This window comes from Dipodomys ordii, unplaced genomic scaffold (assembly GCF_000151885.1).
Source record: "Dipodomys ordii isolate 6190 unplaced genomic scaffold, Dord_2.0 Scaffold65, whole genome shotgun sequence".
Lineage (NCBI taxonomy): Eukaryota > Metazoa > Chordata > Mammalia > Rodentia > Heteromyidae > Dipodomys > Dipodomys ordii.
In genome coordinates, this window is record NW_012267281.1 from 5265683 (window position 1) to 5292097 (window position 26415).

The following is a 26415-nucleotide window of genomic DNA, read 5'->3' on the forward strand; positions in this document are numbered from 1 at the left end:
TCTCTCAATCTTCATCTCACTATCCCATCCCAAGTGCCCTCAAACCACACCACCAGCCTCTTACGGATAAGGATGTGGATTTTCTCCATACTGAGCCAAAAGCAAGGATAAGCCATGTCCTGCTAAGAGGGGCCATAATGGGGGTAACAAACCACTTAAGGGGTAGGAAGAAATGGGTGCAGCATCTGTAGACAACTGAAAGACAGTAATAAAATGGACTAACGTTTTGTCTACCTTTTATTTTCACCAAATGCTGGTGATTCTCACTAGGTCAGTCATTGTTGTGTTGATAAAAAAAAATGAACAACTGGCTCTGTGGGTAAAGATGTAGACATATATTTGCTCATATCTGAATTACAAATGTTATTGGCATGAATGTGCAGCTCAGTTTTGCAAATAATGCTTCACTTGAAATTTCATACCATTGTCATAAAATACTCTTGTTTTTTTCCAGACTTCTAGTTTATCCAACCCATGACTGCAACTCAACTGTGATTTAACAAATGAAATTGCATCTTAATCCACTTTTGTCCAATAAATTTATGGCCATTAAATCCGGTGTGTGTTACCTGTTAAAATACTTCTCACCTTTGCCTTTGCCTATGTTAAACTCAGCAGACTGATTTCTCTCAGCTTCAGCAACAAGCACAGCCCTATTTTCAATTTTAACCTGTATTATAGGCTTCTTCAACCCTTTCTTAAAGTCTAGAGATGAGCAGCAAAAGAACAAATTCGGCCTGATTTGTAATGTTTGTTGATATCCCTGGAGTAAACCTTCCCCCTAGGCAATCTGCCAATGTGACATCATGGGGTGTGGCCGGAAGCCCACGCACTGTCTCTTACCACTGTGGTTGGGTATTCCTGATCCAAAATGCTCAGGACTGTAAGTGTTTCAGATTACAAAGCTTTTTGAACTTGGGACTGTTCCATAGAATACTAAATACTTCACTGTATTTGATGTTGATATAATTTGTGGAGGGGAAGAGAAAAAACAAACTGTTTAAATAGGATTACAGGTGGACCCATTACAACAATGAGATGTACAAGACGTTATGTGGAAAAATGAACTTTACAACTTTGGCTGGGTGGGGGGTAGGGAGGCATGGGAGGGTGGTAGGGGGGTGTGAGGGTTGGGGGTAGAGAGGGGAAGGGATGGTATGGGGAAACAAAGGAGGAGGCAACAATGCTTGACAAGAAATATGTAATTGTAACCCCTCTGTATGGTATTTTCACAATAATAAATATATATATATATAATAACATATATATATACAATAACAAAAAAGAATACTAAATACTAAATGACCATTTCTAATATGCAAAGTCTGACATTTGAAATGCACCAAAACTTAAAATGGATTACTCAAATGATTTGTTGTTGATGTTGTTTTAAGTCTTTCAAATTACAGATTTTCCGATTAGGGATGCTCAGCCTGTAGTTAAGAGTGGAAATTGGGGGGGGGGCGGGGGGAGGAATCGTCAAACTTAAGAGATGTTAGAGGAAGAACCCGGGGAATTTGTTGGATATCAGGTAAAGGAAGCGTTTGGAACACACCACTTGGGGCTCTGGATATTACAGGCCAGCAGGAGGGAAGAGGAGGAAAAAAATGGGGGTGAACTTGGGATGTGTTCCATTTGATGTGCTTGTGACACCACGAGAAATCTAGACAAACGGCCTAGAGCTCAGAGAAAGCCAACGCCAGAGATGTAAATCTGCGATGTATTGATTGAAATGCTGGCAGCATATTCAATCAAGTAAGGAGAACTGCCTGAGTAAGAGGTAAGGACTGCGACCTTTAAAACTTACTTAGAGGTCACCCCGCATAGGCCAAGCGGAGGGCGAACAACTAAGTGGAGAGCCAGTCTGGCACAGCCAGGACGTACTCTAAAGATGAAGAAGGACCTGGAGGGCAGATGAGGTCACACAGAAAGCGAGGCGATCTGCGGCCTTGGGGCTTTGCCGCTGACGGGAGCAAAAAGCAGTTTCACTGAGTGGATCAAGAAATGAGTGGAGCTGGAGACATACAAGCAAGCAGGCAGCGGTTTCGCACGACTTCAAGCAAGCAGGGAGGAGGCGGTGGCAGCTGAGCGAGCACGTGGAGGTGACAGGAACTTAGAGATGCTGAGGGTGCGGATTTTCATCTGGAGGAAGACACTGCTGAGAATCTAACTGGAGGAGGGCACCGGCGGGCGCCCACCCGAGGTTCGCGGGACGGGGAAAGCGCTTCCACCAGCAGGATGTCTCCAGATGACATGGCCAGTCTCGGGTTCGGAGCGGTGCGGGCCCGCGTGGGCAGGGGCCGGGGGTGCGTGCATGGCTCCGTGGCCCTGGCTGGGTGCGGGGCCCCTGCCGAGATGGTGGGCTGCAGGGGCCGAGGGAGTGGGGAGGAACGCACTCTCCGCGCCCCTCAGCGAGGCTCCTCCCGGGTAGGGAAGTCTGGAGTTCGAGGAGTTCTGCAGGGACACCGCAATCCCTCCGTGGGGAGCGCGCACTCCGGCCTTTGACCCGCGGCCTCCGGGAGGCCCGCCCGATTCCCTCAGCCCGCCGCGCGGGCCACACCAGAGCCGCCCCTTCCCTAACGGGCCACGCCCGGCCCCGCGCCCTCAGCTCGCTTCCTCCTCCCCAGCCGAGTCCTTCCCTCCCGGCGCCTATTTCGCCTCCTACTAGTGCCCTCTGGTCTGACGTCACCCACTCATCCACCAATGAGTTGAAGAGGAACCGGGCTTCGGCGCGTAAGTGACAGGAGAAATAACCAATGGGAAGGCGGAGGGGGCGGGTCGGAGTGGGTGTGTGAGCCGGAGCCCGCGCGTGGGGAGCTGCGGGCGGCGGGGGGCGGGGGGCGCGGCGGGGGGCGGCGCGCGGGAGGCCCCTCCCCTGCCGGCTGCGGGCGGGCACCTGGAGCTGCCGGAGTTTCCGCGCGCGGGAGGGAGATGCGGCCGCGGTTGGGGCTCCTCACAGGTAACGCGCCGGGCGGCCCCTGCAGGGCCGAGCGCGTCGCGGGGTGAGCGGAGTTGGGCGCGGAGTGCGCGCGGGGCCCCGCTGCAGCCGAGCCCCGCGCGCCCCGCTGCTTGCGAGGGCCCCGGGGGGCGGCGCCCAGTTCCTGCGGCCGGCCGTGCGGCTGAGGAGTTGGCTATGGGCTTCGGTCACGGACGCGGGGCCCGGGCGTCGTGCACACCGGGGCTTAGCACCTGGGACAAAGGGGCGGAGTGGAGCGGGCGCGCGCCCCGAAGCCGCGCCCCGGACTCCAGCTCCGGCCGTCCCCCTGCCGGGCCCAGGTTACCCCTGCCGGCCCCGCGGGCGCGCTCCTCCCCCGGAGCGGCCACTTGGCCTCGGGGCCCCGCGCCGGACGGCCAGCTGGCCTGGGTGCGGGCGCTGGCTGGGACGCCGGCGAGCCTGGCCGCCTGCCCGGGTCACCGGGCGGCTCCCCCGCCGCTCCGGGCGCGCGGCGCTTTCCTGCCCGGCATCGAAAGCAGGGGAGGGCGGGGGGCGCCGGCCGGGGCGCAGGGAGCCTCCGAGCCGCCCCCTCCCGCCCTGGGCCCGGAGTTGGAGAAGCCGGGAGGGTGGTCCAGCGACCACCCCACCTCCTGCCAACTCCGCCCGGCGTCGGGTGTGGATGTTGCCACGGTGGGCTGTGTATTCTTATTTTAACCACACACAAAAGAAGGGAGCCGGGGGGAGGGGGGGGAGGGACGAGCGGAGCCACTGAGTCATCCATCCACACTTTGCTCTTCCCGGAGCATATGGATGATGCCTTGGGTAGCTAGAGTAATACAGGGTGACCGGATCCCCTCCTTGCCCCTTCCCTCTCCGCCCTCCTAACCCGGCCGGTTCGCACCCGGTGGAGGTGGTGGATGAAGTGATGCTGGTGGGCAGGGAGAGAAAATGGCTACAAGACAGCAAGCTGCAAAGTTTGTGGGACAGGAATTCAATGGGGAGCCGCACACAGACACTCTTGCTATGTAGGCAGTCCTGGCCCTAGCGCATCAGTGGATTAGGAAAGAGAAAATCAGTCTCCATACAACACAGTTGGCATCATTTGGTTCAGCCGGGCCTGGAGGAACCCAGCCGGGATAGGCTGGTTCCCTTGGCTTCAGGCACTCAAGGTAGCTGCAGTTCTGTCTCTCCGTGGGGTACTACCAGGCCCCTGGTGCTGGGTTGAAACCATCATGGTTTTGAAATCTGATTTTTCAGAGGCACTGTCACGTCTCAGCCTTATGGAGAGGGCAGCTGGCTGTGTGGATGGATAGTTCCTAATGAGAATGAAAGGCCAGGCAGAGGCCAGCAGCCCTCCCCTGCACATGGAAGAAGCTTCTACCCTAGGTGGCCGCTACTCATTTCCCAAAATGAATTATTTATATTGGGTCTCACTCCTCTGTTTACTTCAAGTCCGGGCTTCTGTGTCCACTGTCTCTGGGTCTGTGTGTTCACAGTTTAGTGCTATTTGGCTTTTCGGAGAGTCCCTGTTTGAGCTCTTTTTGACCTTTTGATTAATGGTTGATTAACTTAGCCCCTGAAAACAGAGGTTTCATATTAGAATTTTGAGGTCTAAAGAGACTTCTGGTTTTTCCAAATATAGCTGAGGGGTCTGGTAATTCCAGCACACAAGTCAAATAGCCATCCAAGCCCTGGCAGTGACTTTGATGGAACACTGCCAAAACCAAGGCAAAAGCAAAGTTTCTCTCCAGTCCCTCCCTCCACAGGTGAACCTACTTCCAGGTGTGGCCAAGGAACTGGGCTTTCAGGGAAGACATGGTTCCCACGCTGGACAGCACCTAAAGAAGAGTAATAACATGAAACTTAGGGTCCAAGCAAAACACAGAAAGTGTCCCTTCTGGTTTCATGATATGCTTCTTTCCCCTGAGTGCCAAACCTCATTGTGGATCAACGGTCCTGTTGAAGGAAGGGGAGCCAAGATCAGGGTCACTGCAGTTGTACAGGACACAGAGATGCCTCATCAAGGATGGCATGTGTGGTATATGATCTGGTCATCTGATGGGCTGTTGCAGGCCGTTGGTGGGAAGCCCATCCCATCCCAAGAAGTAAACATGACATGGGTCTTCCCAAGACAGAAGGTCAGGGACTAGGTACCAGGAACTGATTTCTCCAGAATAATAGCAAGAATGGGAACCAACTGCTTACATGGACTTCACTTAATCCCTGCCTGAACTTTCTGAAGAGGGCAGTGGTATTCAAGTTGCTGATGATTCTTAGGAAGACTAAGAAGCTCAAGGCCATGCAGCCACCAAGTCCACTTGTGTCTGTCTCCAGATACTTTGCTCCCAACCTGCTAAGCAAGCATTCTGCCACTTGAGACAAGTCTCAGGCACTTTTTACTTTGGCTATTTTGAGGATAGGGTCTCACTTTTTCCCTAGAGCCAACCTGGACCTTGATCCTCCTATTTATGTTTTCTAACCACCATAGCTGAGGTAACAGGTGTGCATCCTCACACCCAACTTTTACGATTGCGATGGAATCTTGTGAACTTTTTGTCTGGGATAGCCTGCAGCTGCAGGCCTCTTAGTATTAGCCTTTCTCGAAGCTCGGGAGACAGGATCATACTATCATGCCCAACTATTGGTTCATAGGGAGCCTCTTGAACCTTTTGGCCTGCCTGGCCAGCCCAGGAACCAAAATGATCCCAGTCTTAGCCTCCCAGTTAGCTAAGATAACAGGTGTGAGACACCACAAGTGACATTATAGATTTTTGTGTGTGGCATTTGCTATTGCAAGACATTTTCTGAACTATTCTGGTAGACGTGTGAACAGTAAATGAAAAGGGCATTTGTATTTTTGGTGACAGCAAAGAAGTGGGAGCTTTAGAGATAAAGGACTCCCCTGAGAAGGAAATGCAGGATAGGGATGTGGATGGGAAGAGGAGAGAGCCTGACAGACTGAGAAGTGTGCTGAGGGCCTGAAGGGTAAAACTGCGCAGACTCCGTGTTCCACTCCATCCCCACAGACAAGAAGGAAATCATTCTGAGATTGACTTAGGCATCTGTTGACTTTCCCACAGTGGGGGCCTGACCTACTGAAGCCCTGCAGATGATGGAGTCTATAGTACATAGGCATTGGCTGTTGCTTCAGTAGCAAAAAGGAGTCTGGTATGTCTAATGTTAAGATGAAGAGACACAGCCATTAACATAGGAGCACAGTTCTCTGAATTGGTAGTATTCCTTTAAGGTTATTTGAATTTCATAGCTAACTTTTATGAAACATTCAAATGTTGGTACTAAGGCTTGAACTAAGAGCCTGAGCATTGTTCCTTAGCTTTCTTAACTCAAAGCTGGCACTCTACCACTTGAGCCACACCTCTATTTCTGGGTTTTTGATGACTAATTGGAGAGAAGCTTCTACTGGACTTTTCTGCCTATGCTGGCTTCAAACCATGATCCTCAGATCTCAGCTCTCTGAGTAGCTCAGATTATAGGTGTGAGCCACCAGCCCCCTATAGTTATACAAGCTTTTGTAGCTCCCAGCTGCTATGTTATTCTCCTAAAATTGGTATAAATATTTGTTTTCCTCTGTGTAGGTTTTCCCAAATCAAAGAACACCTTTATTCCTTCTGTGTGAAAGCATGGTGTCTTCCTAACCATTCAGTCTTTTGATTTTTTTTTAAAGCAGCAGGAGCAATTTCTGTAGCGGAAATGTAAACACAGTAATTGGGGTCTTCACAGTGACCTGAATTGTGTTTGTAACTGTAATCTGGATTTAAGCAGTGGTTTAGCCTTTCACTGAAAGAGAAAAGAAGGCCACAGAAATAGGTGGATGGTTCTCCCAGCATGCTTTACCTCAGGTGATAAGGCTCAAGAGATTTTCAATGGAGAATTGCAGTCTTTTGTCTGAATTGTAAACTTGGACTTTCTGCCTCTGGAAAGGGTCAGTGTGGTCACAGAATGGCATGTCCTGTTCTGTTGATCCGTCTCCACCTGTACTGAGACTAAAAGCTATAGAAAAGATGCTTGTGGGCCTCAGGTTCCTATTGGCTAACTTCTAGTTAATTTTCATAATATAGGGTATTCACTTGAAGATCTGGAACCTACTAGAGCCTCCCAGGCCAGGGGACTACGGTTTCCTTCCACTCCCTTAGTAGGGTAGACAAGAGCCCTGACACCTGTAAGCCAGTAGTAGCACAGGATGTTTTTTCCAAAGAAAGTTGTTCCCTTTTGTGAAAGAAAGTATAGTTAGAATTACCAGGCTCCCTGAGCATCCATTACAGTCCTCATGACAACTCGATAAGTAGAGATACTCTCATCCCTGCTTTGGAAATGAGAAACATCCAGGGAGCTTAAACTTAAACAAGATTGGAACTGAGCAGTTTGACCCAGATATGGTCCTGACAAATCTACAGAAAGCAGCTATCAAGGTGTGGCAGAAATGGAGACAGATTTACATTTGTGTGACTCAATTACAGGCCTGGAAGCTGTTAAGACAGTTCTCGCTGCTTGGAAAGTTCTAGAAGTAGGATTAAAGTCATGCACAAATCCATACAACTACTAGCAAGGATGGGACAAAATATTTTGCTTGAGCCAGATTCCAGTGGCTCATGCCTATAATCCTAGCTACTCAGGAGATTGAGGTCTAAAGGTCAAGGTTCAAAGCCGGGAAGTCAAAGAGAGTTTTATCTCAACTGCAAAAAATCAGAAGTGGAGCTGTGGCTCAAGTGATAGAACACTAGCCTCGAGCAAAAAGGCTCACAGACAGTGCCCAGGCCCAGAGTTTGAGCCTCAGGACCAGCAATAATGATAATATTTTGCTTGTTAGTTTCCCCTCCTCTACTTTGGGACACAGACCGGCTTTTTCTAGGACAAAATGTTGTCCCAAACTTATCAGTTCTATGTGGCGCCACTAACCCAGGAACCAATTACACAAGCATGTGTCCTTATCTCAGGATATCCCTCTTAGATTTCCCTCCTGCTGCAAGTGAGCCTGCAGAATGTTAACTATATCAGAGTCAGGGCAATGTTTTATATCCTGTATCCTCCCCTGACGCCCAGCTTACCCATGATTAACATTTACTGATTTTTCTTGATTGGATGAAGTTGACACTGACTTTTTTAAAGCTTTATAACAGAGTTCCATTAAATCATTGTTTCTAAAATGGAGCCCATTAACCCAAGGGCATCTGATTCTATTTTTTTGTGTTTGCCAGTATTGGGCCTTGAACTCAGGACCTGGGCACTGTCCTGCACTGTCACCCAAGGCTGGTACTCTACCATTTGAGCCACAGCTCCACTTCAGACTTTTTGATAGTTAATTGGAGAAAAGTCTCATGTACTTTCCTGCACGGACATCCATCCAAGATCCTCAGATCTCAGCTTCCTGAGTAGCTAGGATTATAGGCGTGATCCACAGACACATGGCTGCATGACTAATTCTGTAGGTTGTAATGGGGCTTGGGAATTTACCTGTGTGATGTTTCTACCCGCTAAAGTCTTTAAGAGCTATAACTCCACAATTTTTAATGATGACATCCTATGAAACCACAACTTAAATTACTGTCTAGCTCTTACTTGCGTAAGGTAAAGATCGCTACTGCAGAAGCATTCCTGACAATGCACTGAAGATTATTTATGCAGTGTTATTTTTCTTGCAGATTTCTAACCAGCATAATGCTGGAGCCAGAGTCTGACAGCCTGTGGTTTTCAAAATGGCCGAGCTGGATGCTGATTTGGATCACATCATCCCATCTTCTGTCCTTGCCCCTTTCTGGGCCAAGTTAGTAGTGGGATTAGTTTCCCTCTTGTGTTTTGCACGGAGCTATGATGGAGATTTTGTCTTTGATGACTCTGAAGCTATTGTTAACAACAAGGTTTGTATCTTAACATTTTCTGGGAAGCATACTTACCTACCTGCCTGAGTCTCAAGAGTCTTTTAAGTTAGTATAGGGGTCTCTATTTTATTTATTCTTGCACCAGTACTAGGGCTAGAACTCAGGCCCTCATGCTCTCACTTAGTTTTTTTGCTCAAGGCTGACACTACCACTTAAATGATACCTCCACTTCTAGCTTTTTGTTGGTTAATTAGAGATAAGAGCTTCAGATTTGTCTGCCCAGGTTTGGCTTCGAACCACGATTTTCAGATCTCCACCTCATGAGTAGCTAGGTTTACAAGTGTGAGCCACTAAGGCCTGATTTAGTGTAGGATTCTTTATTAGATTTGGGCCAAGAATTTCTTTGGGTCCCTAGCTGTGCTATGCATTTCCTTTCTTTCTGTCTCTATCTCTGTCTCTTTTTTTTGTATCATCTCCATAATTTAGTGTCTATGGTCAACCTCCCCTGCCTAATACTTGTTACAGAAAGACTGATCTTCTAAGATTTCAAGACAAATGTATGTCAGATATTCTAATTGAGTATTTCAAGTTTTATGAAAAATTCCAAAGTAGTTGTCCCTTTCCTCCGCCCAAAAAAGAAGAAGAAGGAAAGAAACTCTTGTGTTTGCTGCCATGATGGGTGGGTGGAGTATGATCACCTGGGGTAAGGTGTGCTCTCAGCCACATCTGCCCTTCACTAAATGTGAGGACAGCTGCCAGCAGCTTCTGGGGATGGGCAGCCTGCTCCCAGGGACACTGCAGCTGCTGATGGTTTCGTGTTTAGAGACTCACTCTTGCTGAACTTGGAGAGTCCAGGACAGTGTTGCTCACCAGTTGCAGCAACATCAGTCCATATTCTTTTCACTTGATGGCCAGTTAGAAAAGACGAAAGTACTTTGCGGGGAGGAAAGGCAAAGATTCAAATAACTAAAAGACTAAGAAATTTAGAGGCAGACAGTGAAGGCCCAGAGTAGAAAGAACTTGGAAGTAGTACAAGATGAAGGTTTTGTGACAGCCTGTCTGTCACTCAACCAACAGTTTATGCATGCTGCTTAGCCAATGAAGAGAACAGGAAGGAATCACCTGTCTCTTTCCATAGGGCATGTAATCATGGGAGCTCTTTATACTTGAATGCTTGTTAAAAAAAACAAAAACTTAGGGGCTGGGAAGATGGCTCAGTGGTAGAGTGCATGCCTGAGGCCCTGGGTTCAATTCCTCAGTACCACATAAGCAAAAAGAAAAAAGCCGGAGGTGGCACTGTGGCTCAAGTGGTAGAGCGCTAGCCTTGAGCTGAAGAGCTGAGGGACAGCGTCCAGGCCCAGAGTTCAGGCCCCACGGCCGGACCCAAAAAAAAAAAGAAGAAAAAAAAAAAAAACAACTTAAAGCTTTGGCTTTTACCACAAGAGGAAGAAGTTATTTTCATATTTAAAAAATGCCATAGAAAATTATAAAGCATGTTGGGAGATGAGTGTTTGCAGGTATTTTATTTGTGTTTTTGATGGCAGGAACAGCACTATTGATAAATGCTTAGCTTTTTCTTTTCCTTCTCTTTTGTTTTCTTTGAAACTGTGGCTGTTTCAAAGTCCCAGGCTGGCCTGAAACATACTGTGTATCCCCTGTTGGCCTTGACCTAGTGAGCCTCCTACCCCAATCTTCCAGTGCTGGCCATGTACCACCATACTAGTTGATGTTTACATTTTTTTGTTTGTTTGGTTGGTTGCTTGCTTGCTATTTGGGTTGCTACTGGGGTTTGAACTTGGGGCCTTGAGTTTTCTAGTCAGGCACTGCACTAATTGAGCCATACCCCTCCAGCCCTTTTTGCTGGGGGTGGGGGTGATAATGGCTCAAGTAGTGCAGCACCTTTTGCCCAGGCTTGTTCTAAATTGTAATCCTCTTGACCTCTGGCCTCTGCCTCCCCAGTTAATGTTCACTTTTACTTTTAAGTGCTTCACTTGTTCTTTCCTTCAAGTTGTCATAGGTGACTGTGGGTGACTCAAGCTCTAAGCAAGTGGGTCACAGGCTTGCCAGTCACAGAATTGGCTTTTCTAACCAAGATTCATCCTTATTGTTTTAGTTCTGTTATTCGTTTTGTGAGAGTGGATATATGAATTGTTAGTTGGGAAACAGTGTTAAAAAAAATTCCAGACAGTTGGCGCAGGGCAGAAACATGGGTTCTGTAGGGGGTTGGGAGCGATGCCTGGTATGGACCTTCCTTCTGTATGAGGGGGAGTAGGTAAGGCATCTCTTGGCTCTGAGTATCTTCTGGAGTGCCTGTCTGTGCCCCTTATGCTAACTTGCCGGCCCGGCCTTCTCCTCCCCTGCTTAATGGAAGTCATGTCTCGCTGCCTGGCACCCTGCCTGCAGTGTCATGAACAGGCTGTTTCTGAGTCTGGCGGTGTGGAAGACTGGCTTCCAGACACTTTCTTCTTTCTGTGCTGAGTTGCCTTTTTGTTCAACGAGGTTATGATCTTCTTTGAAACAGAAGAATAGAAAAAGTTTCAGACCCAATTCATTCTTTCCGTAAACCATGAGGAAAAATCGACCCACCTTTCTGTCATGCACCCTGTGGCACATAGACTGCACCTAATCAAATATTTAGAGCTTCCTGGGTGCTTTTTCCTGTTGAGAGGGAGAAGGAGCTGCTCTGACTCACCCTTCACCACTGCACAAGCCCTTCTGCGACCATGTAGAAGTTAGGTAGGTTGCCACTTCTGTCACTGAGTCTGCTAAGTTAGCTGGTGGATTCCATGTCTGTCACAAAACACTGCACCAGCTCCTGGGGTGCCTTGATTCAGATCCCCAGTAGAAGTAAAAGTCTTCCTTGCAGTGGTTATCCAGTAACCAGCTTTATTTCTGTCCCTTCTTCTCAAGACTTTCTCTTTGGTTCAGTAAGCACCGTCAGTACCAGGCATTGAGCTGTACAGTATGGACATTTGCTGCTCCTTGAGATGGCCCGGTATCTGACAGCTGTTCTGTGGCACATTCTGGTGTGTGTTAAAGACCGTTCTGTTAGGGAGCTGGCACCTGCAGAGGCCCTCCTATCAGGTGCTCAATTGCTGGAGCCTCATCGCAAGTGAAGAGATGAGGGCCATGGTCTGGTGGCATGACTTGCTCACACTCCTGGCTGCGTAATACCTTCCTGGTGGTCCAGCAACCTGGCAGGTCTGGGAGACTCTTGCTCCCCTTCAAAGCATTCCCTCTGTTCAGAGAATCACAGCAAGTTTGGCTTCTGGAAAGAGGGATCCTTACCATTGGAATGGGCACTGCATTGCATACCCTAGTCTTCTGCTGTAAGGAGAAAATTAATAATCACATTCATTACTTTTTCCTCAATGTCTTATTTGCCTTCCATTTAGTTTATTGTTTTAAATGAAAAAAATAGGCTTTTTATTGTTGTTACTGTTTTTGAGAAAAGATCTTGCTATGTAGCCCATGTTGGCATCTAAATCACAAATCCTCCCATGGTTGCTTTTCAAGTGCTAGGATTTCAGGCACATACCCTCATGACTGGCTGACAAAGGATACATTTTTAAACTTCTCTAGCATTACCTCAGCAGCAAGGTTTTTTTTTTTTTACTATTTACAGATTTTTATCTTTAAAAAATATATGGAAGATTTCCCCCCTCATCTCCTAGTTGTACTTAACTCATCAAAAATGGAAAAAATAAATTAGCCACACTTTTTTTTTTTTTTTTGTCGGTCGTGGGGCTTGAACTCTGGGCCTGAGCGCTGTCCCTCAGTTCTTTACCTCAAGGCTAGTGCTCTACCACTTGAGCCACAGTGCCACTTCTGGTTTTCTGGTAGTTTATTAGAGATAAGAGTCTTACAGACTTTCCGGGCTAGCTTTGAACGGTAATCCTCAAAGCTCAGCCTCCTGAGTAGCTAGGATTACAGGCATGAGCCACCAGAGCCCAGCTTAACCACACTTTTAAGCTAGGGCTTGTTTTTATAAATAATCTTACTATGTAAAAGATGATATTGATCCTATTTAGCTGACTTGTCCATTCAGCATATATTAAATACCTTTTTTTTTGGTATTTCCAGTACACAAGACCTGTGGTCTAGGCCTTGTGGAGCCTCAGCCTAGTGATCAGATAGTGTGGTGATTATAGGCCACCAATGTGCCCAGAGTTACAGGAGATGGGACAAGAGTGACAGGTGGCAGATGCCCAGATTCAAGGGGTCAGGATCCACTCAGGAGTCAGCAAGCTTCAGGGCCAAGATGTGAACAGGGGAGGAGTTGAGCTGTGGGGCGTTAAGGCTAACTGAGGTCATCTAGAGATACCTCCATGTGCAAAGCCTTTGTGGTAAGCTCCCAGGAGTGGGGCAGGAGTACAGAGTCAGCTACATGTGCCAGTGGAAGCTGTGTGGCAGCTCTGTAAGGACATCAGCTTTGTTCCAGGCTGTGGGAAGCTATCAGAGGGGACAGGGCAGCCACCCAAGGCTCTTATCATACAGAACATAACTGAAGGAGCGCATCGCTGCTCAGAGGCCTGGCTCCATGCTAGGCAAAGAGAGGTGGTATTGGTTGGCACAGAAATGGCAGCATTGAGAATTCACGGGAACTCTCAGTCAGAGTGGTGAGGGCTTCAACAGAGGTCTGGGAAAGAATTGTGTCTCCCTCATCCAGAATGTCCCCTGATGTGTCCTGCAGGATCTCCAGGCAGACACTCCTCTGGGGGACCTGTGGCATCATGACTTCTGGGGCAGTAGACTGAGCAGCAACACCAGTCACAAGTCCTACCGGCCTCTCACCGTCCTGACGTTCAGGTGAGGTGACAGCTTGGGGCGGTGACAGCCATCCAAGGCTTGCGTGTGACCTTGCATGGCTGTGTCATCAGCTGTGGTGGGACCAGCTGGCGATTCCCATAGGCAGAGACACTCCTATATTCTAAGAATTCCGTGCTCATTTCAAGTCTCAGGAGATGTGCCCAGTGAGACTGGAGGATGGTCCTGAGGAAAGATTTCAAAGTGCTCACGCCTGCAAGCACAGATGAAAACTAGAAAGCTGCAGAAAAGGTTAACACAGCCCTGAGTAAGGAGAATGCTCACATTAGTTAAGTGCTCCACATTTTTTCTTTCCTGAGATGCACCCTTTAAAGGCCTGGCTAGCACCCAGGGAACAGTTGATATGTGTCAAAGCAACATGAGGCTTCTGATGAAATTGTGAAGGGTTTTTCCCCCATAACAAAAGTAAGATAGAAGTCACTACGAAAGCTGGGCGCCAGTGTCTCATGCCTATAATCCTAGCTACTCAGGAGGCTGAGATCTGAGAATCGAGGCTCAAAGCCAGCCAGGGCAGGAAAGTCCGTGAGACTCCTATCTCCAATAAACTACTAGAAAACCAGAAGTGGCACTGTAGCTCAAGCTGTAGAGCACTCACCTTGAGCTGAAGAGCGCAGGGATGGCCCCCAAGCCCAGAGTTCAAGCCCCATAACCAACCAAAAAAAGAAGTCACTGTGAAGAAATGACAAGTTAAAAACAACCTCTGTTAATCAGTGAGCGATTACATCACACAGGTCTCATTATTGCACAAACATTCTTGCTCATACCTATTGGTTGGGCTAATACTTGTGCATAGATCTCTCAGAGAAGCAGGAAACGGAGAATTGGAATCACTAGTACCCGAGAAGAGGTCAAAAGTAGGCATCACAGTCAGTGAGGAGGAGGAGGACAAGCTGGCTAGCTTGATGTTAGAAGCACTTCGTGGATAAGTTGCACGACTCTTAAATCCAAGTCCTGACAGTATATCATGTCTTATTTGGAATGCAGTCCTTCTTTTTCTGTTTTTCTTCGGTGACACTTGGGGTTTGAACTCAAGGCCTTACATTTGTTAGACAGGTGCTCTACCACTTGAACTAATCACCAGTCCCCTTTTTCTTTAGTCATTTTTCAGGTAAAATCCCACACTTTTGCTGGGCCAGCCTCAGACCTCTACCCTCTTACCTGCAGCCTCCTACATAACAGGAACAACAGGTCAGCTTCCATGCCGGGCTTGTTTGTTGAAATGAGTCTTGCTGACTTTTTGCCAGAGCTAGCTTGTAACTGTGATCCTTCCAATCTCTGCCTCCTGAGATTATGGGCATAGTCATCATATCCAGTCCTAAGTGCTTCCCTTTTTTACACCTTAAGAATTATCTAGCTGGACACTATGACTCACACCTGTAATCTCAACTACTCAGGAGGCTGAGATCTGAGGATCACAATTCTAAGGCAGCACTGGCAGGAAAGACTGTGAAACTTATCTCCAGTTAGCTCACAAGAAATGGAACTGTGGCTCAAATGGTAGAGTGCTAACCTTGAGCACAGAAGTGCAGACACAGTGCCCAGGCCCTGAGTTAAAGCCCCAGGTCTGGGCACACACACACACACACAATTATCTAGCTTCTTTTTTTTCTAGTGTTCCTTTTCCTGGAACATGTCCATTTCTTCCACTCTCCTTTCTGTGGGTAACTGTTCACACCATGTCTTCAGGCTCTTGCCGTTCCATTGAACACCGTCCACGCATCTAGTATGACCATTCTGTGTCCACTGTAGGATCAACTACTACTTGTCTGGCGGCTTCTACCCGGTGGGTTTTCATGTGGTCAACATCCTCCTACATGCCAGCATCTCTGTCCTCCTGGTGGACGTCTTCTCGGTGCTGTTTGGTGGTCTGCAGTACACCAGTAAAGGCCGGAGGATGCACCTGGCCCCCAGAGCATCCCTGCTGGCAGCCCTGCTGTTTGCTGTCCATCCGGTGCACACCGAGTGTGTAAGTACCACCTGCCTGTGACATCTGCAATGGTATAAGAAACCGAAGTGTCCATGAGCCATCTTACTCACTAAGACGGGCTTCCTTCCAGCACTTGAGTTGGCTCCAGAGTTCCACAGTAAACAACCCAGTGTACACCACACGTAAGCACCCTCCACTTACAGTTGAGTCCGTTGTTTCTAGGTCAGCCACGTTTCTCTCTGCCACCCTGGGGAGACTTCATACTGAAGGTATAGTGCAAGCTCTGGTGACAGTGTCTGTGTAGCTTGTGTCACGACCCCAGCCCTAAAAGTATGATGATGAATTTGCCTGGCTTTGGAATCTAAAGGTCAGTAGCAGAGAGCCCTTCATTAGCAGAGGGCCTGAGACAGCTTTTCTGTGGTAGCTGACAGCTTTATGATTTACAAAATGCTTTCATGATATGATTGTCATCAAAACGCTGTGATGTCCATCTCGAAGAAGCCTGCTTTACAGATGAGGCAGTGGCCCTGGAGGGTAGGTACAGGACTGACTTAGGGTCTGTCACAGGTAGGAGCGGGATCGACTTAAGTCCTGGGCTTCTGAAGTCCACACTGAGGATGTGCGCAGCTGCTCAGGAAACCACTCTGCCTCTCCCTGTGGGCCCTCATCTCTGGACGGCCTTGACTTGGATGAGGTAGAGGGGAAGCCCTGACAGCTCAGCCCCTCCCATGGCCACTTCTCTATGCCACTGAGCTGCTGCTGCATGTATTCTGGATCTAAGTGAGGCTGTTAGCCCTCCCCACCCCACCCTACATCTGCTTCAGTATTGCTCTCACAGGACACTCCTGTAAATGAGGGATTTAGAGAGAGAGAAAATTAATTTATATTTTTCCTTCAGCAAATTGGGAGGACCGAGGACCTTGGCGCTAATATAAGAATTCCACTAAATCTCCTCACCTGAGATTCCATGTGAGTTAGGATTGGTTGTAGTCTCAGGTCTCTACTGAAAGGAGAAAGAAAGGTTAGGAAATTCTGTTTTCTTTCATTATTTTTATTAGCTTATATTTTGTACAGTGTTAGGGGATTTCATTGTTGCATTTCACACATGGTTGCAATATCTTCTAACCATCCTCATCCCCTCTAATTCTTCTCCCCTACTTTCTCTCCCCCTGCCCATACAATTTCAGAAGTTTCACTTGTTCAGTTTTTATAGTTGCAGGCACTTTATTTATCTCTTTCAAATATATTTCAAAATTCTTCACCCACTATTATTTTTTCTTCCCTCCTCATCTTCTAGTAAAGAATCCCTTATATTCATGTTAATGTTTTTCCATATCCATATATACTTATGCAAATGGTATATGTATATGTATGTGTCCATCTTTGAGATCTAGCTTGTGAGTGAAAACACAGTATTTTGTTTTTTGAGCCTGACTCATCCGCTCAGTAGGATATCTCCTGATTCCCACTGTTTTCATCTTGTGACTCTTTCCTTTCACTCTGTTCCCCAATTTACCCATTGACTCCATTTGGGCCTGACAAATGGATAGGTAGCAGAGGCAGCTTGGAAAGGTCATCCTTGTGTCCTTTTTGGCCTAAGTGATGACTTTTAATAAATATGTTTCCCATTTTATATCCTTCTTGCTTCTAAACAGTTGTTTGTTTGTTTGTTTGGTCATGGGGTTTGAACTCTGGGCCTGGGCACTGTCCCTCAGGCTCTTCAGCTCAAAGCTAGTGCTCTACCACTTGAGCCACAATGCCACTTCTAGCTTTTTTCTATTTATGTGGTGCTGAGGAATACAACCTAGGGCCTCATGCATGTGAGGCAAGCACTGTACCACTGAGCCACCTTCCCAGCCCCAGCAGTTTTTTTTCAATATCATAGCCTCTGAACTGATAACATTTTCCAATTAAAAACGCTCTGTGGGGCCATGAGAGGCCCAATGCGGAAGATCTTGGTGTAATGCATTAAAACCTGCTGGGCGCATGTCACTAATGTGCACCTTGCACAGTCACTGTTGAAGCCTACCCACCTTTACCAAGCAGTCTCAGACCCAAAATGAAGAGAGCCAATTGTAAGACAGTACCACAGAATTATTGCACTGTTGCACATTCGTTAGTGATTAAGGCTAGCAGGCTGCTTGTTTTATATGTCAAAGGGATGTGTTTGTATTTCTAATGTGCAGCAATGCTTATATGTGTCTTAGTAAATCTCTTTCTTTTCCCCTTCTTTTAAGGTTGCTGGTGTTGTCGGCCGTGCAGACCTCCTGTGTGCCCTGTTCTTTTTGTTATCTTTCCTTGGCTACTGTAAAGCATTTAGAGAAAGTAAGCATTATGTTTGCCTTCTTAATTTTCAGCCTGCATGTTGTTGTCCTGTCAAGCAGTGTTTTAACAGGTGGGAAATGATCTGTTTGCTCATGATCATGAGAGAACATGGGTCAGAGGTATAATTTGTCCTTGATCTGTCTGTCTACTCCATTGCCTTTATCATAACGCATAGCTCAATACTGCTGATGCAACTGTTGATATGGGAGTGTTGGGGTGGAGGGCATCAAGGGGGCAGGCACCAAGCCACAGGAGGAAGCAACACCAGACCCCAAGCACTTGGAGTAGATTTTTGCTGTTTCATTTCTGGCTGGGTCATGGGATTGGACACTAGTCTGGATTCTAGATGCCCTACGTGTTTATAGCTCAGCCACTAGCCATAGTTTCCTAGCATGGGTCGGACCACACCCATGAGAGCCTTTACTCGGTGTGCCTGCATGTTCCTTCTGCGCCATGGCACCTGAGCTTGTTTTGGAGCACATGTTGTTTCACAAGAGTGACTTCCTGAGATCTAGTGCCCCAGACTCACACCCTCTGTGTTAGAAGCACAGCGTTTTCATTAACATTTCTGTGTTTCTAGTTTTCTTTGCTCAGTTTTAAACATGTGAAAAATGGAGTGTGCTCCTTTGTCTGTAAGTAAGAGCTCTTTGGAAGAATCCTGAAATATCCTGTTAATGTTCCACTTTGCACAAAGGGTGCCTAGAAGTCTGAAGAGGTGCACAGTGGCCAGGTGCTAATGGCTCACGCCTGAAATCCTAGCTACACAGGAGGCTGAGAGCTAAGGATAGAGGTTTGAAAGCCAGCCTAGGCAGGAAAATCTGTGAGACTCCAGTTAACAGCAGAAAATCAGAAATGAAGGTATGGTTCAAGTGGCTTCATACCCTTAGTTCAAGCCCCAGTACTGGCACCAAAAAAAAAAAAAAAAAAAGGTATACATTATCCACCAACTGAGATTACCAGAAGAAAAATCAGAGTCCTGTATACAGAAGTCATTCTGATTCAGGCATAAGTACATGGGGTCTCCAGTAGAGACTTACAAGCCTATGTTGTTCATTCCATCAACTAATCAGAAGCAAACTTTAAGGGCATTTCTTATACCAGACCATGGGTTTGCAAACCTAGAAAGACAAAAGTTCCTGTTTGGACAGGGCTCTGGACTTACAGGTGTGTGTGTGTGTGTGTGTGTGTGTGTGTGTGTGTGTGTGTGTGTGTGTGTGTGTGTGTGTGTGTGTGTGTGTGTTCCTGTTTGTATCAGTGCTGGAGATGGAACCCAGGGCCTGCACATGCAAAGCAGTGGTTCCATTGAGTTACATCCCCAGCACCAGTCCAGTCCAGTATATTTTGATTAAAATAAATCTCACACCTATAATCCTAGCTACTTGAGAGGCTGAGGTCTAGAATCGAGGTTCAAAGCCAGCCTGGGCAGGAAAGTCTGTGAGACCCTTATCTCCAATAAACCACTAGAAAACCGGAAGTGGCACAGTGGCGCAAGCGGTAGAGCGCTCTCCTTGAGCTGAAGAGCAGAGGGACAGCGCCCAAGCCCAGAGTTCAAGCCCCACAACCAACCAAAAAAAATTTTAAAAATAAAATAAAGCTTGCATTAAGCCTGATGCCTTAAGAACAGACTATCTCCATCTTCCATACTTTCCTGTGAACTTTGTCCTCCTGTCCTTACCTCTCAGCCTTTGCTCAGTGTCACCTTTTCATGTTTGCAGAACAGAAGGCTATGATCTTTGTACCAGTCATTTCTTGGCTGATCTCTCTAATTTCCCTTGGTCTAATAGAGAAGAGCTTTTCATACTCCTGGGAATTCGGTGTCTATATGTTCATTTGGAGTTAGGAATGTCTTATGAGTAACCACATTTATGTTTTCCCCGAACTAGTCAGTACAAATGTACAAAATCCAGGTGGCCAATACATATGCATGTCATTGCAATGACAGTTCCTGTTCCACTTGCCCATATTTGCTCATGTTCAGCAGAGAAGCAAAATTTGGCCATGGTATAATTTAAATCTAGTATTTCCTGGGATGCAAATCATCATGCCACTCGATGTTTAAAGTGAACTGTTTAAAGATTTGATTTCCGTACATGTTAGAGCTGAATGTAAAGTTTAATAAAGTTTAATAAAGGCATTGCATTAGTTACACATAAACATGAATTTCTAAAAAGGTTTTCACAGTGAAACAGACTTAATATTATTTTACAAGGACCAAAAATTGAAGTACTCTGAAATTAATTATTTAACTAGTTAAAAGGCTCTTTCAGAGACCACATCTCTTTTTGAGTAACCTCATTATGGTTTCTTTATAGACACAGTGTCTGTATTATAAAGCTCTGGACAATTTTTAACTGCCTAAGTTTATTAGCAAGCAGCTCTGTGCTGAGCTCTGGAATACTAGCATTTCAGAAAATGAAAAAAAAAATCTACTCATATACCATTTCCAGGCCTCTTTCTGTTTTTTTTCTTTTTGTTATTATTGGTTTCTTTTTCTTTGTTCTCTTTTATCTTTTGTGTACTTAACTATGTCTCCAAACAAGGCCTTTTGCAACAGAATCAAAAGGCATGTTTCCTTGTAAAGGCAGCACACTTGCATTTAAAAAATAATAATAATTAAGTCATTATATCACTAACACTACTTATTATTTCTGAGTACCTGAAACAAACAGTGCTATTCTTGCAATGAGATATTTTGTCAATATTTTTATCTGTTTTAAAGCCTGGTATTTCCTATTGGAAACAATCCATACATAGTAAGCTTGCTAGAATCAGAAAAAGGTTTTCCCTTTTAAACTAATAAAATAGTCGTCTTATTGGAATGACACTGAGAGGCAGAGAGTCTCTTCCATTGAGGAAGGGATTTGCTGTGTTTCAAGGACAGTCATTTTAATACTAAACTATAATTCATAATTCCAAAGATGAGAGATCAAATCTCTGTTGTTTTTAATCTCCTAAGCATTTTCTGCTTACTCCTTAGCCTAACACAAAATAGTTGTAATTCCTTTGTGTTTTCAGTCTAAGTCATTCATTTTTCTTTGACTTAGAATCACTCAACTTACAGAGCAGGGCAGCCGCCCAACTCACATCCTACTGGACACCCACGTTTTATGGAGTTGGGGCTGCTGCTGAGTGAATGCCGACGGTGGCAGCCAGGTTTTTCTTTCTTTCTGCCATCATGTTTCTTTGGTTCCTCCAATGCTTAATTTTCCCAAATTTGAGGACGGCAAGTTCAACTTTCCTTCTGCACATGAAAGCAGGCTTGGTTGGGTCCAACTTTTGGATGTGAATCTGATGCTCATTGTGTGACTCTGGCAGCTTCAGAGTCGTGGCCACCTGTCAGGGTGGCACAGTTCCCACACACACCATGACGTGCCAGTTACGCTAGGCAGAGATGCCAGGCAGAGGGTGGTGAAGAGGGCTCACTTGTACAATGTGCTGCTTTTGCTGAAAGGAGAGCTTCCCCCCTGGAAGGAGTGCCAAGTCTGAGGCACATGCTTCATTTAATGGGTCACATCTGTTGGCACTTGTGGGCGTTAGTGCTGACAAGTGTCTTTCCGCATGTTGCTTTATTTATTTATTTATCCACCTATTTATTTCCCTACACTTCCTTCACTGGTCAGCCTTTACCTCCATTTACCTAAAGGGTTGAATTATCTTTGCTAACATACAGTACTGAATTAAGGAAAGCATCATCAAGGCAAATCTCTGCTACATTCTGGATCTTAAACTGGTGATGTGTGCGATGGCGTGTAATTGTAGCCCAGTGAGTGGTCTTCCGAAAAATGAGAGATGCAGCATGGTTAAGAATGGTATTTTTTTCCCATCCTCTCCTGAGTCATTGGAGCTTAAAATATAACAATCTGGACAATGAGGCTGAGAATTCTGGGTAAAGGTGACATCCTGCCGTGCTTATGCAGAGCCATGTACAAATTAGAATTTCTTGTCTTGGGGAAATTTTCCTGAACAGAGATAATCCCTAAGTCTTAACTACACAGGAGGTGACATCAGCTTCTCGAAATTTAGTTTTACTGCTTTTAACAGTTACTTCTCAGTTTAAAATTTGAAACTTGTATCGTGTGTGTGTGTGTGTGTGTGTGTGTGTGTGTGTGTGTGTGTGTTGTGTGTATACCAGTACTATGGCTTGAATTTAGAGACTTGTAACTCTCACTTAGCTTTTTTGCTCAAGGCTGACACTCTACCACTTGAGACACAGCTCTACGTCTAGTCTCTTAGATTTGTCTTTTTGGAGTGGCTTCTCACCATATCCTCAGATCTCAATCTCCTGAGTAACTGGTGTCCAACTTTAATATTCTTAATGTAATTTTTAAATATATTTTTAAAAGTCTTTTACCTATTGAGACATATTACAGTGCTGAAGAATACAAAGGCTAAATTAAAAGTGAGAAAACTTCTGGCAGTATTTTTCTATACTAGGAAAATTGTTAGCTTTATTCAATGTTACTACATCTCAAAAAATATCACAATAAGGAAGATTTCTAGGCATGAAAATAAAGGAAACTATTGACTGATAGTATATAAGTAGCAATCATATAAGTCCCAACTATTAAGTCCCAACTATTTGTAAGGTGGCCTAGTGCTATCTACTCAGTCATCTTATTGAAATCTTCAGATTTCAAATTCAAGAATGATTAATGTCATTTGGTAATAAAAACAATGTCAAAGAAACACAAGTCCAACTTCATCAAGGCTATGTTTTATGTTGGCGATTATTAGCATTAGTCACCTTGATAAACCAAAACTCAAAGTAAATTTTAATTCAGGCAAGTATGTGGGTAAAACTATATGAGTCTAGGCTACCCCAGAACTCATACCCAGTACCTTGGTTTAGTTTTACCGGAATGAACTTTGGTTGCTCACCCCAGTACTGTAAGTATTTTGCCGACATTACATAGGTTGGCCCTGGTTTAACATAAACTTCAACACAGACTCCACATTTGTAGAAGGACCCCTTAGACTTATATAGTTTAAAAACATTAAGTATTTTGGTGGAAAACTCAAAAAGCACACGTGCATGCTTAGTCTTATGACTCTTGCTAAAATATTGAGTGGTTAATCTGGCAAAAATTATAGGAGAATAGGTTAGACCAAACTAGGCAATTGGTTTATGTTTTTAAAGGTAGGGGTAGAATACAGATGTATGATGTACACATACTTTATCTATGAGCTGGGATTCTGATTACGTGGGCCATACACTGCTCTGAAATAGAAACAAAGTGAGAACTATATATGTAACTTTAAATTTTCTTGTAACCATATTATAAAAAGGAAGTGATAAGCTGAAATTTAATAATATACTTTAATAGTTCAGTATGTCAACAATATAATTTCATTCAGCAATTAATAGAAAAATGTAAAATACATTATGTTTTCCATCCAGAGACTTAGAGTCAGATGTGTGTGTTATACTGTACCACATTTCCACTGGGAGAAAGTAAATTTCAAGTACTCATTAGCAATAATGACTTCCCTCCAAGACAGAAGAGGTGGGAGGTACTTCTCTGCAAATGAAGCTGTTACTGGGTTAATAACTGACTGTTGAAACCTTGCCTTTGATCTGAAATTGCCAACTGTTTGAAAAGTGATGCCTAATATTTAATGATCACTAAAACTGACGAAACTTCAGCCAAGAAGCCATACCTTCATCTCTGATTTTTTTGGGTGTGATTTAGGCAATTTCTGAAAATTATTTAGGGTGTGAGAAGTATAAAATTATAGCCAGAACACTCAATAACTCTAAAGGCTTTGTTTGCCAAGTTTTGATGACATGTGACTGTAATCCCAGCTACTAGAGACACAAATAAGAGGGTCACTCTCTAAGGCCTACCCTAGGCAAAAATTGCAAGGCTTTACCAAAAATTATTCTAAAATATAAAAGGGTTGGGAGAATGGCTCAAGTGGCCAAGCAGCCGCCTAGCAGGCTTGAGGCCTGAGTTTTAATCCTCACTTCCTCCACCCAAGGAAAACTGTTTGCTGGGCGTTATTTGTATCTCAGTAAGTCTAAGTTAGCTATCCAAGAAGAAAGCGGTTTAAATTCTAGATAGGACTAGCTGAATTACTAGCCCATGCTTTTGAAATTAAGAGCAGGGAACATTACATTAGGAAATTATGTTTAGGCAAGGAATAGAAATACAACTTGTAGGAGTGAGAAAGATTTTTGAAAAATCAAATCCAGATAAAAGTTTGAGGTAGGCAGAGAGCAGTGAGTGCAATGGTCTCTGGTGAATACCTGGACTGAATGTTTAGTCAGCATGAAGACTCCTTCCTTATTCTGGGTCTAGAGTTTTCACGTGGCTGTCTTTTATCCTGTTTATTCAGTGGAGTCATTTATCCTCATTGAAGGCTTTCCGTACAATCTGGTACGATGAGAATACCCTGAAGTGGTCTGGCTTATCCTTGGGAGAACTTGTTCCGAGAGGAGAACCACACACTGAGCCCTGGCACAGGCCATCCCTCTCTGCTATGTGACAGAAGGCCAGGGCTTCCGTTGCGCAGGTGGCGACATTGTGAACTGTGGTCACTTTGGGTTGTACTGTTTGGACTCTGTTCACTGTTCAAACTTGTGTGCACTTTCTCAGAATCATACCCTTAATGGTAATTAACATGTTACCTTTAAGGTTATTTTGGCCACTTTTTTTTTTAATTTTAAGGGTCTGACAACATTTACCTCCTAGTGATGGTTAGCAAATACCCAAATGGTAGGCTTCCATGACCTTATAATCATTTAAATTGGAGTCATACATAACGTAATGGGCTTATTTTTTTAAGCTGTTGTGGTTATAATTGTCATCGTTTGGCATTATGTTACATACATATAACTAATTTCTACAAACTTTAGTTTACTTGATGGAACTAAATATGCTGATATATATATATATGTATATATATATATATATACACACACACACATACACATACTATGTATATACACATTATATATATGTAGGTATGTATATATCTTGTAACTAGAGCTTGATTTCCAAGCCCCAAGCTACGAAAATAACTTCAGAGAGGCAGGCTTAGGCTCTAGACATAAGGCAGAATATTCTTTAATGACTCCAAGTTTTAAAACAGATTGTGTTTTAAGTTCATTTCCATCACTGAAGTTCCTCAAGTCAAGGGCAGGTGGCCCCCTGCTGGAAGCGTCCTGGAAAGGATTCTGCTTCCTTCAGTCAGGTGCTGCTGGCTGCTTTGGTCAGTACAGTTTTCAGTCCTCTTTCAAGCCAGGCACGGTGCCAGTGAAGCAGCTGTGTGCAAGCGTACTATGGCCAGCTGCGAAGAGCATCCCAATGGTCTGGAAAGCTTGTTGAAAGGGTGCTGGCTGATTGCAATCCTCAGAACTCCTGACAGCAGGACCTGAGTCTGTATTTCGTGGAAGATCCAAGTGTCAGTGCTAGAACACCCCAACTGCCACCCACAACACACACCCCACTCCATGAGGCTACCATTTTAGAGCAGTAGTACTCAGCTGGTAGTAGTATACCCATCAGTATTATTTGGCCATATCCATGACACACCCGAACGTATTACTGGTATCCAATATGTAGAATTCCCCCATAACAAGGAATCAACTAGCCCTAATGTCAGCAGTGCTGACAAGAAGAAACCTGTCAGGGGAAATAACAGAGAACCAAGGGTTTATAACAAACTAAAGACTGTTGTACTAAATTGTTTAGAGGCTGTGGTTTGTCCTAAATTTATCTAGGGGAATCTGGTGGCAACACCTGCCCACAGGAGCAATTAGGCCCGCAGTAGGACCAATTACTGTTCTGAACGTAACAAAGAAAATGAATTCAGAAGTTAGACTGCCTGGCTGGGCAGAGGTGTGGTTTCACAGTGATATTTAAAAGATTAGTAGGATTTTGCCAAAGGCATCATAGCCTGAGGAGACTGAGAAAGCAAAGCAAAGTGAGAATGTGTTGAGTTGATTGTGACTGGAAAGGAATACAGACCCTAGGAAACCAGAGAAGTGCCCGGGTGGTCACAGCAGCAAGTCCACTAGTGAAAACCACTCTCAGAAGGAGAGCCCTTTGCCAAAGGCAGCGACAGATGTGAGTCCCATCAGAAGTGAGCCCTGCTCACCTTTTTTGAGTGACCAGGGTTTCAGCTGGGTTCCCACAGACTTCATCACTATTTTTTTTTTGCCAGTACTGAAATTTGAACTGAGGACTTCAAGCTTGGTGCTCTACCACTTGAGTCACACACACACACACACACACACACATACACTCAGCCTTTCTGTAGAGTCTGTTTGAAATAACATATTCCTTTTTGCCTAGACCCACACTCAGAACACTCTCCTCCTAGTTTACTCTTCCTTACCTGACTGAGATGGCAGGCATGATTTTTGGTGTCTAGTATCTTCCAATTGAGGTAGAGTGTCACAAACACTTTTGCCCAGACCAGCCTGCAAGTCCAGGTCTCAGCCTACCATGCAGCCTGGATGATAGTGTGCCACCCACTCCGTGCTTAGGTATTGGTTGAAAAGTCTCCTGAACCTGTGTGTGTGTGTGTGTGTGTGTGTGTGTGTGTGTGTGTGTGTGTGT

General features: G+C 45.3%; 1 protein-coding gene across 1 annotated transcript in view; it reads left to right on the forward strand.

Moving 5' to 3' along the window:
• The first annotated feature begins 2891 nt into the window (after positions 1–2891).
• Positions 2892–26415, forward strand: part of Tmtc4 (transmembrane and tetratricopeptide repeat containing 4) — a 53356-nt gene continuing 29832 nt past the window's right edge. Inside the window, exons 1-6 of the mRNA XM_013022958.1 lie at positions 2892–2959; positions 8596–8811; positions 13466–13581; positions 15349–15565; positions 17764–17851; positions 24188–24228. Coding sequence (XP_012878412.1) covers positions 8650–8811; positions 13466–13581; positions 15349–15565; positions 17764–17851; positions 24188–24228 — 624 coding nt within the window. The 5' untranslated portion in view covers positions 2892–2959; positions 8596–8649. The remainder of the gene's footprint in view (positions 2960–8595; positions 8812–13465; positions 13582–15348; positions 15566–17763; positions 17852–24187; positions 24229–26415) is intronic.